The 18253-nt window shown below is 35.0% G+C and overlaps 1 protein-coding gene across 2 annotated transcripts; it reads right to left on the bottom strand.

Moving 5' to 3' along the window:
• Positions 1-7472: 7472 nt before the first annotated feature.
• LOC132603125 (probable sucrose-phosphate synthase) lies at positions 7473-17323 on the bottom strand. Of its 2 annotated transcripts, none has more exons than XM_060316028.1 (13): positions 16971-17323; positions 15347-15436; positions 14212-14453; positions 13849-13912; positions 12989-13687; positions 12288-12401; positions 12056-12187; positions 11769-11945; positions 10962-11015; positions 10789-10851; positions 9745-10683; positions 9301-9428; positions 7473-8213 (listed from the first exon to the last, which is right to left on the bottom strand). In XM_060316028.1, the coding sequence occupies exons 1-13, from the start codon at positions 17151-17153 to the stop codon at positions 7934-7936; spliced, it is 3165 nt and encodes a 1054-aa protein (XP_060172011.1). In that variant the 5' UTR covers positions 17154-17323; the 3' UTR covers positions 7473-7933. The 2 variants fall into 2 exon arrangements, with proteins under 2 accessions (XP_060172011.1, XP_060172012.1); XM_060316029.1 differs by lacking the exon at positions 16971-17323 and adding an exon at positions 16204-16371.
• Positions 17324-18253: the final 930 nt, after the last annotated feature.

Here is an 18253-nt window from a genome sequence, read left to right as displayed (position 1 = left end):
AAGCTAAGCTAATTTCTAGCTTAAAGTTTCCTTCACTCAAATTATAGTGTGAAATGCTTGGAATATGTTTCATTAGGCCATGCTGAAAAGTATTTCTTCTGTTCCAAAATACTTGTTACGTTTCGCTTCTCGAGAATCAATTTAATGAATCTTCAAAACTAAATTAGATTAGATTAATTTAATATTTTAAGATTAAAATTTAGATATTTAAAGACTATACGAAAAAATGTAATAAGTTGCAATTCTTCTCATATCAATTGTGAAAATTACATCTTAAAATGTTGATCAAAATTTATGTAGTCTGAATTTAGAGAAGCGAAAAATGACAAGTATTTTGAGACAAAGGGACTATAATATTGTGAAACAGGTCATATTATAGCAAATGATGATTACCTAGCAATTAGGCAAAGTTATTTTGCGTGTTGAAGAAAAGTGGCCAACAATTGGAAGATTTTGCTTAACATCTTTCTTTGTTGCCCTTAAGAAACATCAAATCCAAACTTAAATTAATTTTCTTAAACAAGTTGAAGCTTGTTATCATCAAATTTACACATGCATAAGGTTTTATAATAAACAAAAGAACAAGTAAAAATCTATAGCACCTATAAATATAATGTAGTATTGGTATGTGCAAAATACTCTCTTTGTTTATGTAAAATGCAGATCTACATTAAATGCTATAAATAAAATAATTAAAAACAAAAAAAAATAAGTAACTGATTACTAGAAAAAGTGTAGGTGCATGACCAGGCGTCAACCCAAACGCACGGATGTAGATCTCCACAAAGTTTTATTTATAAGTACTTGTATAATAAAAAATAAAATGAGGTCTAGAAAATGGTCGAATTACAAGAAGTGGGAAATATAACAAATTTCATAAAATACAAAATTAAAAAATGTACAAAACATTTTATATCTAGGTATAATAGTATACATAAAGTCACTCAAACTCTTATTCTAGAAAAAAGTATTTAAAATTTTAAATTAAAACTATAATTAAATAATTAATATATATATACAGTAATAAGAAAATTAGGGCATTCAAGATAGCTAATTCGCGATGTAAAACATGTTATCAATTTGTATTACGAAAATACTTAGAACAACAACTTTGGAGAATTTCCAGAAACAATAAAGTTTGAAGAATATTTTCAAAATCAGAAAACTTAAAACCAGTAAACAGGAACAGTCTGAAAGTTTGCAACCCTCAGAATAGTAACTTAAAAACGAGTAGCGGGAATTTTAAATAAAATCCGGGAAAGAAAATGAACCGGGTCGCGCGCGGATCTGGTTCGGGTTGGATATTTGGCTAATTTAATTAATAATTAAATAATTAAAGAAAATTTTGTCCAAAAAGATTAATCAATCAATCTTTGACCAAAGCCAAAGCTAAAGCCGAGTGAGCGACGACGACGGCCTGAGGCTTGCTTATTTCCTCAACCCTTTTAACAACAAGTAAAAGTGTTTCGTTATTTAAACACTTGGAACTTCTCTTTTCACTACCAATGTGGGAGAAATGCTTTTCACCAAAACATAAGGGAACAACTCACGTTCCCTCCATATTTCTTCCCTCCATTTCCCATTTAATCTATACTAGACCCAACAAAACAGATGTCCAATGTCCTGGAGCATATATACAACACTAATCACCTTAGATGTAAAATTGATGAACGACCTTCCGAGGTATCATGTGACTTTAGCTCTTTATTATCGTGTTGAAAGTCATTTAATCTCACATCGAGACGAGTTTAACCTTTTGGAAAAGTGTTGACAGACAATTAAGATTAAACTCACTGAGATTCGATTTTTAACCTTTTGGAAAACAACAAAAAAACTTTCAAGAGGTTCAAAATGAAGGTGTGCGGGTGGGAGTTGTGTAATAAAGCAAAATTCTGGACCTAACACTTATTGTTGAACTCCGGATCGTTTCATAGGCTTGCATTTGTGTCCTCCCGACATAACTCAGAGAGTATTTTTTTTTTAAAATTTAAAATAGGATTTAAATTACGGCAAAGAGTCATATATACCCCTCTACTATCCCAAAATAGTTGTGGTTATCCACCGTACGCTTTTTCGATGATATATACCCCTGCTGTTAGCGTTTTGGTCATATATAACCCCGCATCTAACGGCTCCATTTAACAGGGACATGTGGCACGATCTCGACAGCTCTAACCATTTTCTTTTTTATTTAATCTAATTTATCATTAAAAAAATATTTTAAACCAGAAAAGGCCTATTTCTTAAAAATGTGCCTATTTCTGAAATTCAAAATGTGGGATTTCTTCTTCTTCTCCAACTAATTTGCAACAGAAATTCACCTAAAAATCCACCGAATTCTTCACCAAATTATCCCAAATTTCAGATATCAATTCTTCAAAATTTAACCGATCTTTTTCAATGACATTCACTAGAAACAAAGCTCGTTTGAAGAAACCCAAAACTTGAACTTGAAGCTTCAAGTTTCATTAATGGCTGTTCATGGAGTTTCTGTTTTTTCTTCACGTTCCAGCTTCTCAAGACAAGCTTTAATTATAATTTTTAGATTCAATTATCAATACACAATTTATTCCAACAATTTTTTTACCATTTTGAATTTTTTTTTTCGGCCACCATTTTCGTATGCAAGAATCTAATTGTAGAGTTCATGAACCTTATGGGCAGATTTCAAAGTTTTAATTATGGATCCATGAATATACCGTTGCAGTCGTCGGATGCTGGTGGTGGAGCTTCGTCGGAGATTAGACTTTCTAATTTTCAATTTTTTATTTTGTTTTGTGTTTTTTTTTATGATAAATTAGACTAAATAAAAAAGAAAATGATTGGAGCCGTGAGATCGTGCCACGTCTCCCTGTTAAACGGAACTGTTAGACGCGGGTGTATATATGACCAAAACGCTAACAGCGGGGGTATATATCGAAAAAGCAAACAAGGGATACACACAACTATTTTGGGATAGTACAGAGGTATATATGACCCTTTGCTGTTTTAATTTATGTACGTTGATAACGCACAATTTTTTTTTATATTATCAGTGAATTTTAACTCATGATAACAAGTTAATTATTATTTTAACTAGATTATCACTTAATATCTATTGTTTCTTGTACTTCGATCATCGTATTATTTTGTGGTAGTTATTGTCCCTTTTTTCAGACTGCTTTCTTATGATTCCTATAGTTTTTGCCTGACTTCTTCACTTATGTTATTTCTTTTCTTTGAGTTAAGAGTCTTTTTGGAACAACCTCTCTACCTTCCATAGTAAAAGTAAAATCTGCGAACACTCTACCCTTTCCAGACCCTATTTGTAGAATTACATTGAATATGTTGTTGTTATTGTATTGCTTAATACTTATCAATGAATTTACCTGTAATTGTGATTGTATAAATATATTTTTCAAACTGTTAGTACAAATATTTTAAAATGCTTGAAAGAAATACAAGATGGTCCTTCTATTCCTTAGAGGTATACCCATAAAAGATTGATGGCAAGCCATTCCATGTTCATGATGTTGGAAATTCTAGGTACTTTAATGGAAAAGCAAATTAAGGACCACAACAACATGGGGAAGGGAGAGCAAGAGAAAAATTACATATACGAAGGATTCAAAATTAAAGCTCTATGACTCCAACCTTTAAAATTTTTAACTTTAGACCTGGTTATGTTTTAGAATTATAACTAAGTATTGGTACATATTTACTATTTGTTATAATTTCAGTACATTGTTACACATAAATTGATGCTTCGTATTGAAAGTATTGAATTTAGATGAACCCCTCGTTGAAACGGTGCATTTGTCTCTACCCGTACAGAAAGGGTTTAATTGAATTTTCTTCGTTCAAAAAATTATATCGTGCAGATAAAACACAAGTAAATTTTATGCATGTATATGTATAGATATGTATTATTGAATCTCTCTAACATATGGAGAGCTTTTAGTGTAGGGTCAAAAGTGGTTTAAGATTGATTTGGCATATTGTTGAATCTCATAAATTTCTGACTCCGTCATTGTACGGAAGGTGCCTACTAACTAACAGCTAACATGGTTATTGCTAGCAAATCAATTGAATATGACTTGACTTCCCTTAGCTGTTTGACATCGCATTTTTCGAAGTCCATTGCATGTCTTGCTTTTACATTTCTAAGCCCATCACTTTCATTAATAGACAATTGGTACTCTTTTCGTCTCAAAATACTTGACGTTCTTATTAAAAAGATCAATCTTAAAATATTTATCATTTTAAAAACTCAAGATAAAATTAATTTTTATTCATTTTACCCTTTATATTAATTACAACATTAGGATCGTTTAGTTGGGGAACAAATTATCCCAAGATTAGTTATTCTGGGATTGTCCCACCCTCCCAGATAGAAAAAAAAAATTACACTATAGTTCTGAAATTAGTTATACCGTAATTTTATCCCAACCAAATGTGGGATAAACTTATCGCAAATTTAATCCCGAAATTAATTATCCCTTATCTCTCGTACCACACGAGCCCTTAAGCAAAAGCACCTCATTGATGAAGTTGGCATAAATATATAATAAATATAACGGAAAAGGCTCACAAATACCCCTAACCTATTGAAAAGGGCTCATAAATACCCTCCTTTCATCATTTGGTCTAAAAATACCCTTCCATCCACCTTTTAGGTCTAAAAATACCCTTAAGGTTTGTTTTTGGCTCAAATATACCCCTCAAACTAACAGGTTAAAATTAACTCTTTTAAAAAGTCAAATGACATTTTGTAATTGGCCATACATTTTAATTTTAGAATAAGTAAAACTCACCCAATTTTTAAGACGCAAACCCATTGACCCATGGTAGTTTTAGTTGCAATGATTGTTGTTTTCTCTTCAGCAGCATCGGCTCAGGAGATTAGAATGGCTCTGGTACTGTCACCTAACGCCGGAGCTGCATTCGCTTGGCTCAATCTAGTGCATTATTAAAGTTGGACTCTTTTGTTGTCATATTCCCTATTTCTTTTCCTTTTGTGTCTCTGGCGGCCAGGGGCGGATCTACTTGGGAGCCAGGGTGTTCACTTGAATATTCTCGGTAAAAAATTACAGTGTATATATAGGGTAAATTTTCTGTTTTTATGTGCATATATTAACTTTTGAACTCCCTCGGCAAAAAATGGCAGTGTGTATTTAGTTTTTTTTTTTTTTCCGAACATCCTGAATGAAAATCCCGAATCCGCCACTGCTGGCGGTGATTCTGTTACGTTATGGTTCCAAGACTTCCAGTTGTGTTTTGGTGAATGTTCTCTTAACAAATGCTTGTACTGGAAGATTACAATTAGTTTAATTAATCCAACATGAAACAATACTGGAGAAACAAATAACACGAGACTTTTGAGCTGAAGAACAAATTGAAACTAATGTTTCATTCTGTTAAAGCTTTTAGCTTTGTGAAATTTACCTTTTAGTATTACTCCTGTTAATTTTAATCTTCTGGTCATTTCTGTCAAAGCTTTAAGTGTTGGAAAATGATTATTAAACCCTTGAATGTAGATGGTTAAATAGTATTAACATGGGTCAATGGGTTTGGGTCTTAAAAATTGGGTGGGTTTTACTTACTCTGAAATTAAAATGTGTGACCAATTACAAAATGTCATGTGGCTTTTTAAAAGAGTTAATTTTAACCTATTAGTTTGAGGGGTATATTTGAGCCAAAAAACAAACCTTAAGCGTATTTTTAAACCTAAAAGGTGGATGGAATGATATTTTTAGACCCACATGTAGAAGGAAGATATTTATAAGTCTTTTTCAATAGGTTAGAGATATTATGAGCCTTTTCCGTAAATATAATTGAGGAGAGATAACATGATGCAATATTTTAAGAGAAAAAAATAATCAAAATATTACCTTTATTAATGCCTTTTTCAAGAGACGTGTAAAAAAAAAAAAATATGAACAACTAGTTTGAGAAGGAGGGCTGGAGCTAGTGGCAGGAGCATTTATTAGGAGGTCATTGTATGTCATTTTTACAAAAACTTTAGACGATCAGAGCCAACTTAAATGCCAAATATGAACATTTTGTAGAGTCAAATGTTACTGCACCATGCGTTCATTTATTATTTTTTGTTGCTCATGCAAGTGCTCCATTCTTTCAAGTTGTAAGGTAGTTGAGCTTTAATTTGTATCAAAACGTCATCCAAGACCGTCACGTCATGCACAATAGAAAAGAAAAGTTTGAAAATGAAATGGAATATATCCACAATTCTTTCTCAAGAACAAACTTTCTTCGGTTCCAAAAATTTTTGCACACCCCTTAAAAAAGATATTTAATAGTCTTAATAGTTAGAATATTTGTCTAAACTCTATTTATCTCTCTCCTATCACTATATTAACACTCCATCAATTAGAATAGTAGGGGTAGATTTGAAAAAAAAAAATAACAAATACTCTTTGTTTTTTTAAAACGCTAAATATCTCAAAAAAAATTCAGAAACGACTAATATTTGGAACCGAAGTAGCGTTAGATTGACTTGTTCATAAAGAAGTTCAAATAGCAACTAGTATATAGTACTCCTGTTCATCTTTCCAATAAGAAAGCATAATATGCTATCCTTCCTCATTCTTCTTTTACGTTTGGCTAATCACCAAGCTTTGCCCAATGTGAGTTCTTTAATTGATGATCAAGCATTTATGTCATACAAAGCCCCTTCTCAAAGTCATGCTGATTAAAATCTACGATCTGGGCTGAGGACCTTATCAACATTAAGAAGCTTCCTAGCACGAAGGTTGTTTCCGGTAAGTATCTGTACATACTAAATGAATTTCTTAAAACAAGTACACTTCTTAAGCAAAAGCTACTGAGTTTGACCGAATCCATATATGAACTTCTGCCTCCCCTGATTCTATGGAGCAAGTCTCCTATTGCTTATTTGCTTTCACAAACCATTGGGGACAACAAAAATTGAGTGTGCAACATGATGATCGTTTTCTTTTAAAGGTTTCTCTCTATTTCATTCTTGGTAACAAAGCCAAGAGGAAAATTAGGATGCTAAACAGAACATAAGATCTGCTTGCAGTACTTAAAACGCATTGTCAAGGAATCTGTGCCTTCTCGTAATTGCTCATTGATCTTCACTTCAAGTACCTTTTTTTCAGTCAGACATTGGATTTATAATGTCAAAAATTAACACTTACAGTCTGCAAAAGACTACTCAGGCTTGAGTTACAGCTAAAAGTGACTAAAACAAACAAGTTTGATATCAATCTCATCTAATGCCGTACATACATTTAAGCGTTTCCTCGCTCGACGGCGAGTTAAACATTTATGGTCAAATTTGACGACCATAATTGTTAAATACTGATGTTAAAATTCGTGGCGAAAACGAAGACCAAGAAACAAAATGGAGACTTACGATTCCTAACTCAAAAGTTACAAAAGCCCATTTAGAACATCTACTGTTTTTCGTTAAAACAGTTGGTGATTAGCATCAACATACAGGCTGCATGATCTGAAACCGAATCCGTTATATGAAATTGAACTTAAAGATGAAATGTCAAGTGCACCTCTTTACATGAGGGATGATCAGATTAACTGATCGACAAAGTTCAAAAAATTTGATAAACCACCGATAATGCCTCTGGCGGATGTGTATAATAATTTACAAGATCTGTCGATGTTTTCAAGTTGAAATTTATTTTTCTCGCAGTATATGAACCAGAACAGGTCCTGTCGAATGTCACAGCAAAAGAAATCTACAACTATACAGCATTGATTCAGCTAAAGACTTGCATAACACTGGGAACATAATGAAGGTTTTATGTCCTCCTTTAAAAAGCATCAAAAGGCTCATCTCATTTAGTAGTCTGTTGAAAACTATTAACAGCTTCAAAAGACGGGCGAAATGGATGGCCATTCTTTCATGGCATAATCTTAGCTCATATAGGTTTTTGCCAATCAAAGGGGAAGGGTGTTATCCTTTGAGTACCCCTAGTTTCTCCAGTAAGGAACGGATTTCAGTGCTGCTACACTCCTCAGCAGCTTGGACAACATTAGGGCTGTCGAGTGGCAAAACATCAGAGAGCGCGTAACTCCTACTACCATGAAGTAAGCTGCTTGCATTAGTGCAGAGTCCTTTCATTATGACAGACTTGCGTAGACCGCCGATCAATCCTTCATAATCAGTATCACCACTTTCTCCAACGAAAACCACCAACTTTGACAAGTCCATTCCCCATCGCAGATACAAGTACCTGTAGACAATGTTAAAGTCATTTATAGCAATCAAGGTATCAGTGCATACTACCAGTGGACAAAAGCTTTCTGCCTCAGCTTCCGCTTTTATGTTCACCCCTCCCCCTTAAACATGTAGAAGTGATCCCGGAAATTCTTGAAAGATACAACCGCGTAACTACTCTATAGTTAGAAACCAATCTAAATACGATCCAGAATGACAGCAAGATTATTGTAGCAAGCGTTTGACTGGCAGGGAACAGCAGAGCTGAAAAGGATATGACCTCAAAACCACTATATTCATGGAAAAACATAAAGACTAGAGAGTGCTATATTGTCATTTGGAGAAATAACAAGAGGTTGGCCTATAAACGTGAAGTCCCTTTTCTGGACCCAAATAGTGAACATTACAACCACCACAGAACATTTAAAGCAAGTTCAATAATCATATCTATTACTTATTGGCTATGGGCTGGCTTTAATCGGGCAGTGTTATTATTCTGACTATGCAAACACCTAAATGTACGAACAAAATCCTGATAACGAGAAAAACAAACCAAAAGAATTGCAGCCCCAAATCCCTGCCCCGCCATCTTTTCCGCTGATGGAGACGACGAGGCAATCAGTAATAACTGAACTAGCCACAAAAATGGCACACATAATTAACACAACACTTACAAAGCACAGATGGCAGGACCATGCTGCGACAGCAATTTTAGACAGCATGCCACTCATATTCAGTCTCCTCTAGAGATGTAAGTAAAAGCGTATAAGCAAAAATTGATTAGCAAGTGTAGTTCAACAAAATCAATATTTGATGTGCATTATGAAGAAAGATGCACCAGAGATGCATTTGTTAAAGAACTTCTAATGTTATTGCTATATATATATATATATATATATAAATAATATGAAAAGAGATTGAATAAAGTAAGTGGGAATTCATATAGGCAACCCCAACTTGCTTGGGACTGAGGCGTAGTTGTTATTCTAAAGCAAGATGCACCATAGATGCATCAATTTGAAAATCAGGAGGTGAAACTTCAAACAGAATAGTTGGCAGAGATACCCCAGTAACCTTCTAGCAGATGGAACTAAAAACATTACCTGAGTGCTTGGGACCGAGATGCCAGTACAGGGATCACATTAATCCGACTCCCATTTTGACAATAAACTGTGTGACAGCGAAGTGCCTGAATTCTCATTACTTTTCTAAGTTCTTTAACCGGAGGAACCTGCAAAAGCAACAAAACAATCACTTTAAGAGGGTGTAATTAAAAATTCAGTTGACCGGCAATTGCCTTATAACATCAGATGCTTGGAGAAAATAGATTGCAGATGTTTCAAAGAATATCTAGCACAAGCCTGAATCAATAACTTGCTTCAGCAGCCAGCATCAGTGAAAGCAGATTCTCAAAGAAAAAATAGAAAAGCTTCTGCTACTGCATTAAACCGCCCCCAGGATGGCAGGAGGTGTGATCGAAGAGTCAAAGAAGCAAAATTGAGAAGGAAAAAGGAACACCCAAAGATGGAGAACAGAAGTCGATTTACCGTCCCAGGCTTGCAGACTTTGAAACTATAGCAGTAATCGGCTGAATTGTCTTCATCCTCAACAACAATGTGATCTTCATTTCCACCCTTACTGTCAATGATAGAAGAGGCCCAACGCACCAAAGTCTTCCTTAACCCTTCGCCCCCCCAGCGATACTCTATATGTGAGTGGTAGTACAAGTCTACAACAAAAGGATTTTGTTCAGAGTGGAAGGACGAATAATAAAGATCACCGCCACTATTGCATATGTAAGCATCAAAATCAGTAGGATTCATGCCCTCTGAAACCAGGAAAGACTGTACTTCTGATATATTGAAAGATGAAGCCAGGATAAATCCAATGGAACCCTCTGCCTTTTCCTTCTCTACAGCCTCAAATATCTTTTTCACACTTCCAGAGAGTCCTGAGCTAGCGTCACAATCCACTGCAATAACAAAAATATGTCTTCTCCTCCTTATCGCTGGGAATTTACCAGCACCAGAGTTCTGGTCGGCCTTATCTGACGACCAAGTTTTTGGTGTGCTCTTCAGTGCACCCTTAGACCAGGATAAAACAGCATTCTCTAACTTGCTCTTTCGAGCTTCGGGGTCTAATGTATTATCAGCATTTTCTTTATTATCATTCTTTTCACCGTCTAATGAAAATCTCAAATTCAGAGATATATCATGAAAATCTCTCAACGAATCACTAGGTGAATCTGTTTCTGAATTTTCATCATCATCATCATCGGATCTCAACCAGCGTGGTTGCCTTGGTTTGCAGCTAGCTATCCGGGAAAGATAAGTTTTACAGTGCTCAGGCCATGAGAAAAGGTGTATATTTTTCAATCCATTTGCCCTGCATTTAGCCCACAATTGCCTATCAGCAACCAACTTCAAAAGAGCATCAGCGATTGCCTGCTGATCATGGGGATCCACTAAGAGACCATTGTCAAGAACCTGCAAACGGGTCGAAGATCAATTTGAATCTAATTTGGTTGGAAGCTAGTCAGAACAGGATGGAAGGCATCAAAGGCAGTATATGACATAAATGCAACAGCATACCCTATGTATATCAACAGGTCCTCCATTTTTTGTGGCAACCATTGGGAGACCATAGGCTGCTGCCTGTTGCAAAGGAGATAAGTGCACAAGTCAATAAAGAAGACTTACCAACTTATGATGAAGAATAACAAAATTAGCAACTAAAGCTTAAACCTCTGAGTGAAGAAGAATACCTCAATCAAAGTCAGTCCAAAAGGCTCAATAAAAGCCGGATTAATAAAAACACCCTGTAAAAAGGAAATTCAAGAAGGAAGTATCACCATATTGTTTACTGAAGCCACTAATTGCTGAAGGGAATACAAGCATGCTACCACTATCTGTATTTCTGCACCTGTGTATGAAACTATGAAAGAGGAGCAAATACCCCTGTTCCATGCACATTTCTAGAAATAGCTGAACCAACTTTGACAACATCATCTAGAATTATTTGTCCATATTTTTAATTCATGAGCAGGAAGCAATGAAGGTTTCTTATGCCACACTTATAAGAGTTGCTCTTTTGTCGCCACTACAATGCGATAATCCTACCCTTTCTATCTATCCATTTTATTAGATGTGGCTTCAGGTATGCACGTGAGAGACATATTAGGAGCCCATTCTCTTATATTTACATGAAATATGACGAAGAAGGTACAAAACAGTCTCTTCCGCGTTCTAAAAATCATTACTTATCTAATTGACAAATAACATCCTCCTGTGGTTTCTGTCTTGGTATAATCTAGTTATGCACAAAATGAGTAATGATGCGCTGATAAAATGCAAAGGAGTTGTTTCATATACCATGAAATACTTTCCACATATTACCTATTGGAAACAGAAAAAGAAACACTACTAAATAAAAATAAAAAAAAAAAAAAAAAAAAAAAAAAAAAATTGGAACATATTCAACCAAGAAGTGACACACCCTATGCATACAATCAATCAAATCAACTAAGGGAGTGAAAGAACTATGCACTTGAAATTAAAATTACAGACTGTACCTTAGTCTTTGCAGCAAGACGATAGATATCAGGAACATCAGACTGCTTGTGGTGTTTGGGATAAGCGACTTGACCATAAAGATCATACTTATCTATCATCTTCAAGATTGAAAGAAGAAGTGATGAACTGGTGCCAGACATTTCGTCGATATTATCTCGATTACCCATTATCAAAGTCTGCAAAAAGAAGAAAGGAAAGAGGAACATCAATTGCACTGCTAGCTCAGCTTCCCTACCCCGTAACAGCACGCAATTCACCTATACCACTGGTGTCAACTCAAACTTACAAGATTAGCAAGCTCTCTCAATGGACGACATTCACCAAATGCTTTCACTAAAGTAGTGAGGTTCTTCTTGGGATCAGGCCTAGCAAGGGCGAGTATCATAGGCTTCCTTGGATTAGAAAAGAAGCGCATAATCTAGGAACAGGAAATCAAATTAAGAAATTAGCAAGAAAACAAGAATGCAGAAAAAGTGGAAGGCCACTCAAAGGAGAAGAAAGATGGTGTCGATGGAAACCTCTGTCCAAATAGCTGGATCCGGTGCTTTTCCATCTCCACTTCCTTCTGTTTCACCATCCATGTCACCTTCATGTGGAACAATATGGTGGAACTCCATCCCTGGAGGAATTACCTGCCCATGGATGCTCAGTTTATCACAAGAGGCTCTTGAGGAAATTGCAAAAGAAAAATGCAGCCAGCCATTTCAGGTAAATTCACAACAGTAGAAGTCGAACCTAATTTAACTTGAAGGTTTACATAAGTTGTACGGTCAGCTTGAAGAAAAAGAGATAAAATCAAGTTCCATTACTCATCAAAATCGCTTTTCACCAAGATATGACTACAAGTGGGGTCTGGGACATATAACTATTACTAATATTGCTGAAAAATCCTGGATCATGAAGGAATTTTTTTTTAAAATTACTCATCAAATCTCTCTTTTTGCCATTATATAAATAATAGACATATATAACTGTTACTAATGCTGCTGAGAGAATCCCAGATTATGAACGGAATTTTTTTCCTTAAACCTAAATTTTTCAACTTGTCGTTGTAAGTAGTGATGTGAAATAATGCCACCTGCATAAAAAAATAGTGGATATTTACCTATTTCAGAAACTACTGAATGCAACTGAGAGCTTCACATTCACTGGCTTAATCACATATCCAACTAGAATTGAAGTAGATATTAGCATATTAGAGATGTGATGCACTACTTACAGACATGCGAGGCATAAACCTGCCATAACAGCTGACATTGCGCTTGATCCTTGCACGTAACTTACGCTCTAATATTGGATCAAACCCATCATACAAGCGCCATTGCTCGTCAATCTCCTGTCTTGTACTAGTTATGACAAGTTCGGAAGCGTCAAGAGTTAACTCCTCAGCCTCTATTCTCCGCATTATCTTGTAGGTTGAATTTATTTCATCCTTTGACAACCGACCTTGTCGCAACAGTTGCTCCAACTTATCTCTACCAAGTGAGTGACCAGTGAAAAGCATTGGTACATTTAAAGCACCTGATAGGAGTGCGGCTGAGTCGCCAGCATCGGCATAATGTCCATGTATGGCAACAGGCCACACAGGACGGCCGTTACCAATTTGCTCACCCAGAACTTTGGACATTTGAATAATATGATTGAGTGCACCATCAACAAATTCGGGAATATAAGGCCATAGTTGTTCTTTTGGAATATATTTCTCTCTTGGTCCAAAGGGGATGCGAATAATATAAGCACCACTACTCTCCCCAATCTCAGTCATCAAGCCTTCTGTACTTATTGGTGTCAGCATCTCTGTCGGCTCACCGTAGCTCCAATCTACTTCTGGCGAAGATACTTGTCTAGTAAGCAAGTCAACCCGATATACACCCGGCATCGACCCTAAGGCTCTCGCAAGTTCAACAACATATTTCACCTGAAAGGGACATAAAGATCATAAAATCTTCTTCTGCCATAGAAGACAAACAGAAGGCAAGAGAACAATGCGAGTAGCTTTCCAACGGCAAAGAGCAGAGACGATGAATTTGCATAAGCATAAATATAATGACTAGTTAAAACACGTGGAATAATAATCACCTGACCACCAGTATCAGAATCCCGTCCAAGCTCCATATTCTCACCCCGAATTAAACCATGTAAACTGCAAGAATGTAGTGTTAATAAGAAGAAAACCATTAGACACAAAGGCTGTAATTCTCTAGTGAGACAGAAAGTTCAACTGAATGAAGCAGGCAGCTAGAAGCTCTGAAGCTGCTAATTGCCTTGCTTAAACAGGAAGGTAAGACTAAAATTTGAAGAATGGTCCCTCAAGGTACTATAGGAACAAGGTCAATGATGGTATTTCATATTTTCTCTTTAGATAGATATTGCACTGGAATATGAAGTAAGTTTCAAAGTCGAGTTCATCACACAGTACTACAGGAGAAGATTGAGTCACACCTTATAAGCACAATATAAAGCTTCTTTCCCCTCTGCTGACTAACCCAGGCTTCCATCGTCTCAACAGAACTGATTCTAGGCAATCGACCTCTGGTACTTTCACCAAGAGATGACATTTCACTGACTGTATCTCCTTTCTCTCCCTCAGATAGATCCTCTGACATATCAGCAACTGCCTCTCTGCGACCTTTCTCACGTTCTTGACGGCGTTTTGCCTTCCATTGAGCTTGCTCTCCCTCAAGCTACATAAATACAAGGCTGAAATTTGAGAAAGTAGAACATGCCTATACTTTATAAAACACCACTGAAATGGCAACGCTTCTACAGATCATCTTTATAAAATGAATAGCCAGTAAAACGGGAGTGGGACCACTAGTGACGGAAGAACACAACATATCACTGACTGGGAACTGGACAAACTAGCAAGCATGCAAACTAAAACCTACGTGAAACTTCACAAATTTGAAGTAGCCAAGTTTGCAATGCCTAAATCATTATATAATTGAGTAATATTAAGCTAAATGATAGAAAATGACTTCCAAATGATCAATCATTACCAAAAAATTTGATGTTTCTATTAAAATAGTCCATAAAAATCATACATTGCTTGTTATTCTCCAACTAATTTTGGAATCAGACACAGTTGACGGAGTGATCTGTATAACTCATTATTCACATGTAATGTTAAACGCATATTGACAAATATAGGTTCCCTAGTATAGCGAGCAAATATTCTAATAGATTGACCAAAGTAAACAGACAGTTTTTCCATTTGATAGAGCAAGAGATTGAACAAAGTAAACATATAAAAACAACGATGAACATATGCAGTCAAGTGGACTTTTTAGATCAATGTATCCAATTGTCAATAATGTTCATCTTTATACTTTTTTTATTCCCATGGGACAAATGGTGGGCAGGCTGAAAAGTTGACGCTCATTTCAGCTCAGTCTTTGTATTATTAAAAATAAAATTAATTGAAAACTTTCCATCTCCACTACAAAAGTAAATTACTTTTATCCTTAGCTACAGAGGAAAAACCATACATACACAATAGAAATTCTACTTTTGAAACAACGGATTCCCTTGAAACAAACACACACAAAGAGAGAGAGAGAGAGAGAGAGAGAGAGACCTGTTTTTTCTGGCGAGCCAAATTCCAAATCCTCCAACACATATTCTCAAGCCTAGTATTCCTCTCTTGTGGACTCCGAGTAGCTTGTGCCTATTTCATCCATCAAAAAAATCACATAAACAAACAACAAATCCTCAACATTTTAGATTGTATTACAAACTCCATGGTGATCATAGAATACCTAGTTCTCTCTAGCTCTTATTTTCTTCATGCCTGTTAATTAGTAGAGGTTATTTACCTCATTAGGATTGGTAAGGTACCAAAATTGGTTAGGATTTGGTATTTTAAATTCATGTCTAGTTAGGATAGATGGTCAAATTTATTCAGGAACACAGATTTTCCTATTTTCAGTTAAAGTAGATTTCATACTATTATAAACAGAGGTGCTGCTAGCTATTTCATATTGTGGACATTGCAGTGAGCGTTCAGAGATTCATAAAATTTATGAATAAAATATTTTCCTGTAGACTCCGAGTAGCTTGTGCCTATTTCATCCGAGAAAAAAATCACATAACTTACAACAAAAACGAAATAATTAAATTCGATCTTTTCTCTCCTATTTACTACGGCAAAGAATCAAATTATCACTACAATTATCCATTTTTCTACTTCTTCAACCAAGTGCAGGATCCTCAAATTGAGTTAAAATAGGCTTTGTCCTAATATACTATAATTAAGAGTGCTGCTAGCTATTTTGACAGTGCAGAGATTGCAGAGAGCATTCAAAGATTCATAGAATTTATGAATAAAACATTTTCCTTCAAAATTCAAGTACACAAATGCATCAAACAAACCAAAAATACACATTGATACACACTTCCCCAAAAAAAAAAATTCAAGTATATAATTCAACTTAATCGGATCCAAGAGCGAGTAATAGGCGTACTGCTAGCTATTTTTATAATGTGTAGATTACAGAGAGCATTCAGAGACTCATAGAATTTTTTATATTTTCCTTCAAACAACTCATCGAAACACACATTAATACAGTAAAATTCAAACTTACTCGGATCCAAATAAGAGCTCTACTAGCTATTTTCGATTACAGAGAGCATTCAGATACTCATAAAATTTTACAAATAAAAACATTTTCACATCAAACAAACCAAAACACACACAATAATACAGTAAAATTCAACTTTCTCGGATCCAAATAGGAGCTCTACTAGCTATTTTCATTACAAAGAGCATTCAGAGACTCATAGAATTTTTCATGAATAAAATATTTTCCTTCAAACAACGCATCGAAACACACATTAATACAGTAAAATTCAAACTTACTCGGATCCAAATAAGAGCTCTACTAGCTATTTTCGATTACAGAGACCATTCAGACTCTCATAAAATTTTACAAATAAAACATTTTCACATCAAACAAACACAAAACACACATTAATACAGTAAAATTCAAATTTACTCAGATCGAAATAGGAGCTCCGCTAAATATATTCATTACAGAGAACATTCAGATATTCATAAAATTTACAAACAAACCAAAAACACACAATTATACAGTAAAATTCAAACTTTTCTCGGATACAAATAGAAGCTCTGCTAGCTATTTTCGATAAAACATTTTCACATCAAAACACACATTAATAGAGTTGCAGTAATTAAAACTTACTCGGATCCAAGAGCGATGTAGATCAGACTCATCAAAACCAGTAATAACTTCTTCAACAAAATACCTCGTCGGACTAAACCTTCCTCTTTCTCTCAACAACAAGGATGATTTCTTATCATCAACACCTTGTCCTACATCCAATATCGCTTCTAAATAACTGTTTATCCAATCATTCCCCGCCATCTCCGCCGCCCTGTAAATGTGAATATTTATATGTATAGAGAGTGAGAGAGAGATTAGTGGAGAAGAATAGATGGTTCTAGATTTATGTGTTGGGAGTTTGAAAGAACTACTAGGGGAGGTGATGAAATGATAAGGACAGTAAAGAGAAATAGTAGAAGAAAAATGAATTGAGCTAAAAAGGAAGAATATTTTTAAGTTGGCTAAGAGAATAGGATGCTAATATATATAGGAGATTCTTCTTTTTTAAAAAGAGAGTAAAAGTGAAGTCACATTTTTATACTTTATTCTATTCTAATTTATGTGGCACAGTTGATATTTAAATTTTAACCATGAAATTATATAAAATTAAATTACAATAATTAACATCTTAAGATGGAGGTGTATAAGAAAATTTTGGTCAAAAGAAGAATTTGATTGACTGTTGAAATTCTAAAGGTGTCATATAAATTGGAATGGAAGGAGAATGAATTTGTGTTATGATTCCTGTAAACTTTTTCGTCAAAATTAAAAAATCACTCAACTTTTAAAAAGTAATACATATGTTAAATTAATTTTATAATTGAATGTTTTCGATTGAGAATTGACAACCGTAAAATGTGTCATTAATGGTGTTAATGTAGAAATACCTTATATGTAGATGATGATTGTACAAATACATTGCGTAATATGTCAAATTAACAGTGTAATTGAATGTGTTGGACTGAGAATTGGCATATGTAAAACGCGTCATTCATGGCGTTACCGATGATGGTGTAAATACATTCGGTGCTTTTAACCCTTTCTAAGCTAAAAAAACTTATTCACTGATCACCACTAATCATTAATACTTGCAAAAAAAAAATGTTAAATAACCAAATCCACTGATAGATTAAGAAAAACGTCTAAACAAATCATTTTCGTTGAGGTAATCTAAAATGTCAGGCAAATATCACATGCAGAAAGACTCTTCCAGAGGTATGTGATATCGCCGGAGAAAGAATAAGAATTTACCATTGTACTCTTCAAGGCTACAAAAGAAAGAACTTTCATCGATGGATCAGATTCAATAGAAAAAGGATAACGACTTCAGAGACGACTCACTTTTGTGACCCCTAGTAAAG

This window comes from Lycium barbarum, chromosome 7 (assembly GCF_019175385.1).
Source record: "Lycium barbarum isolate Lr01 chromosome 7, ASM1917538v2, whole genome shotgun sequence".
Classification (NCBI taxonomy): domain Eukaryota; kingdom Viridiplantae; phylum Streptophyta; class Magnoliopsida; order Solanales; family Solanaceae; genus Lycium; species Lycium barbarum.
This window is presented reverse-complemented; position numbering and strand designations above follow the sequence as displayed.

Excerpts from the sequence above, each read along its gene's own strand:
- LOC132603125 (XM_060316028.1), bottom strand. The coding sequence starts at position 17,153 with ATGGCGGGGAATGATTGGATAAACAGTTATTTAGAAGCGATATTGGAT. Across the intron at positions 13,913-14,211 it reads CTTTATATTGTGCTTATAAG|TTTACATGGTTTAATTCGGG; the intron begins GTGTGACTCAAT and ends ACATTCTTGCAG. Across the intron at positions 11,016-11,768 it reads GTCTTGCTGCAAAGACTAAG|GGTGTTTTTATTAATCCGGC; the intron begins GTACAGTCTGTA and ends TCCTTTTTACAG.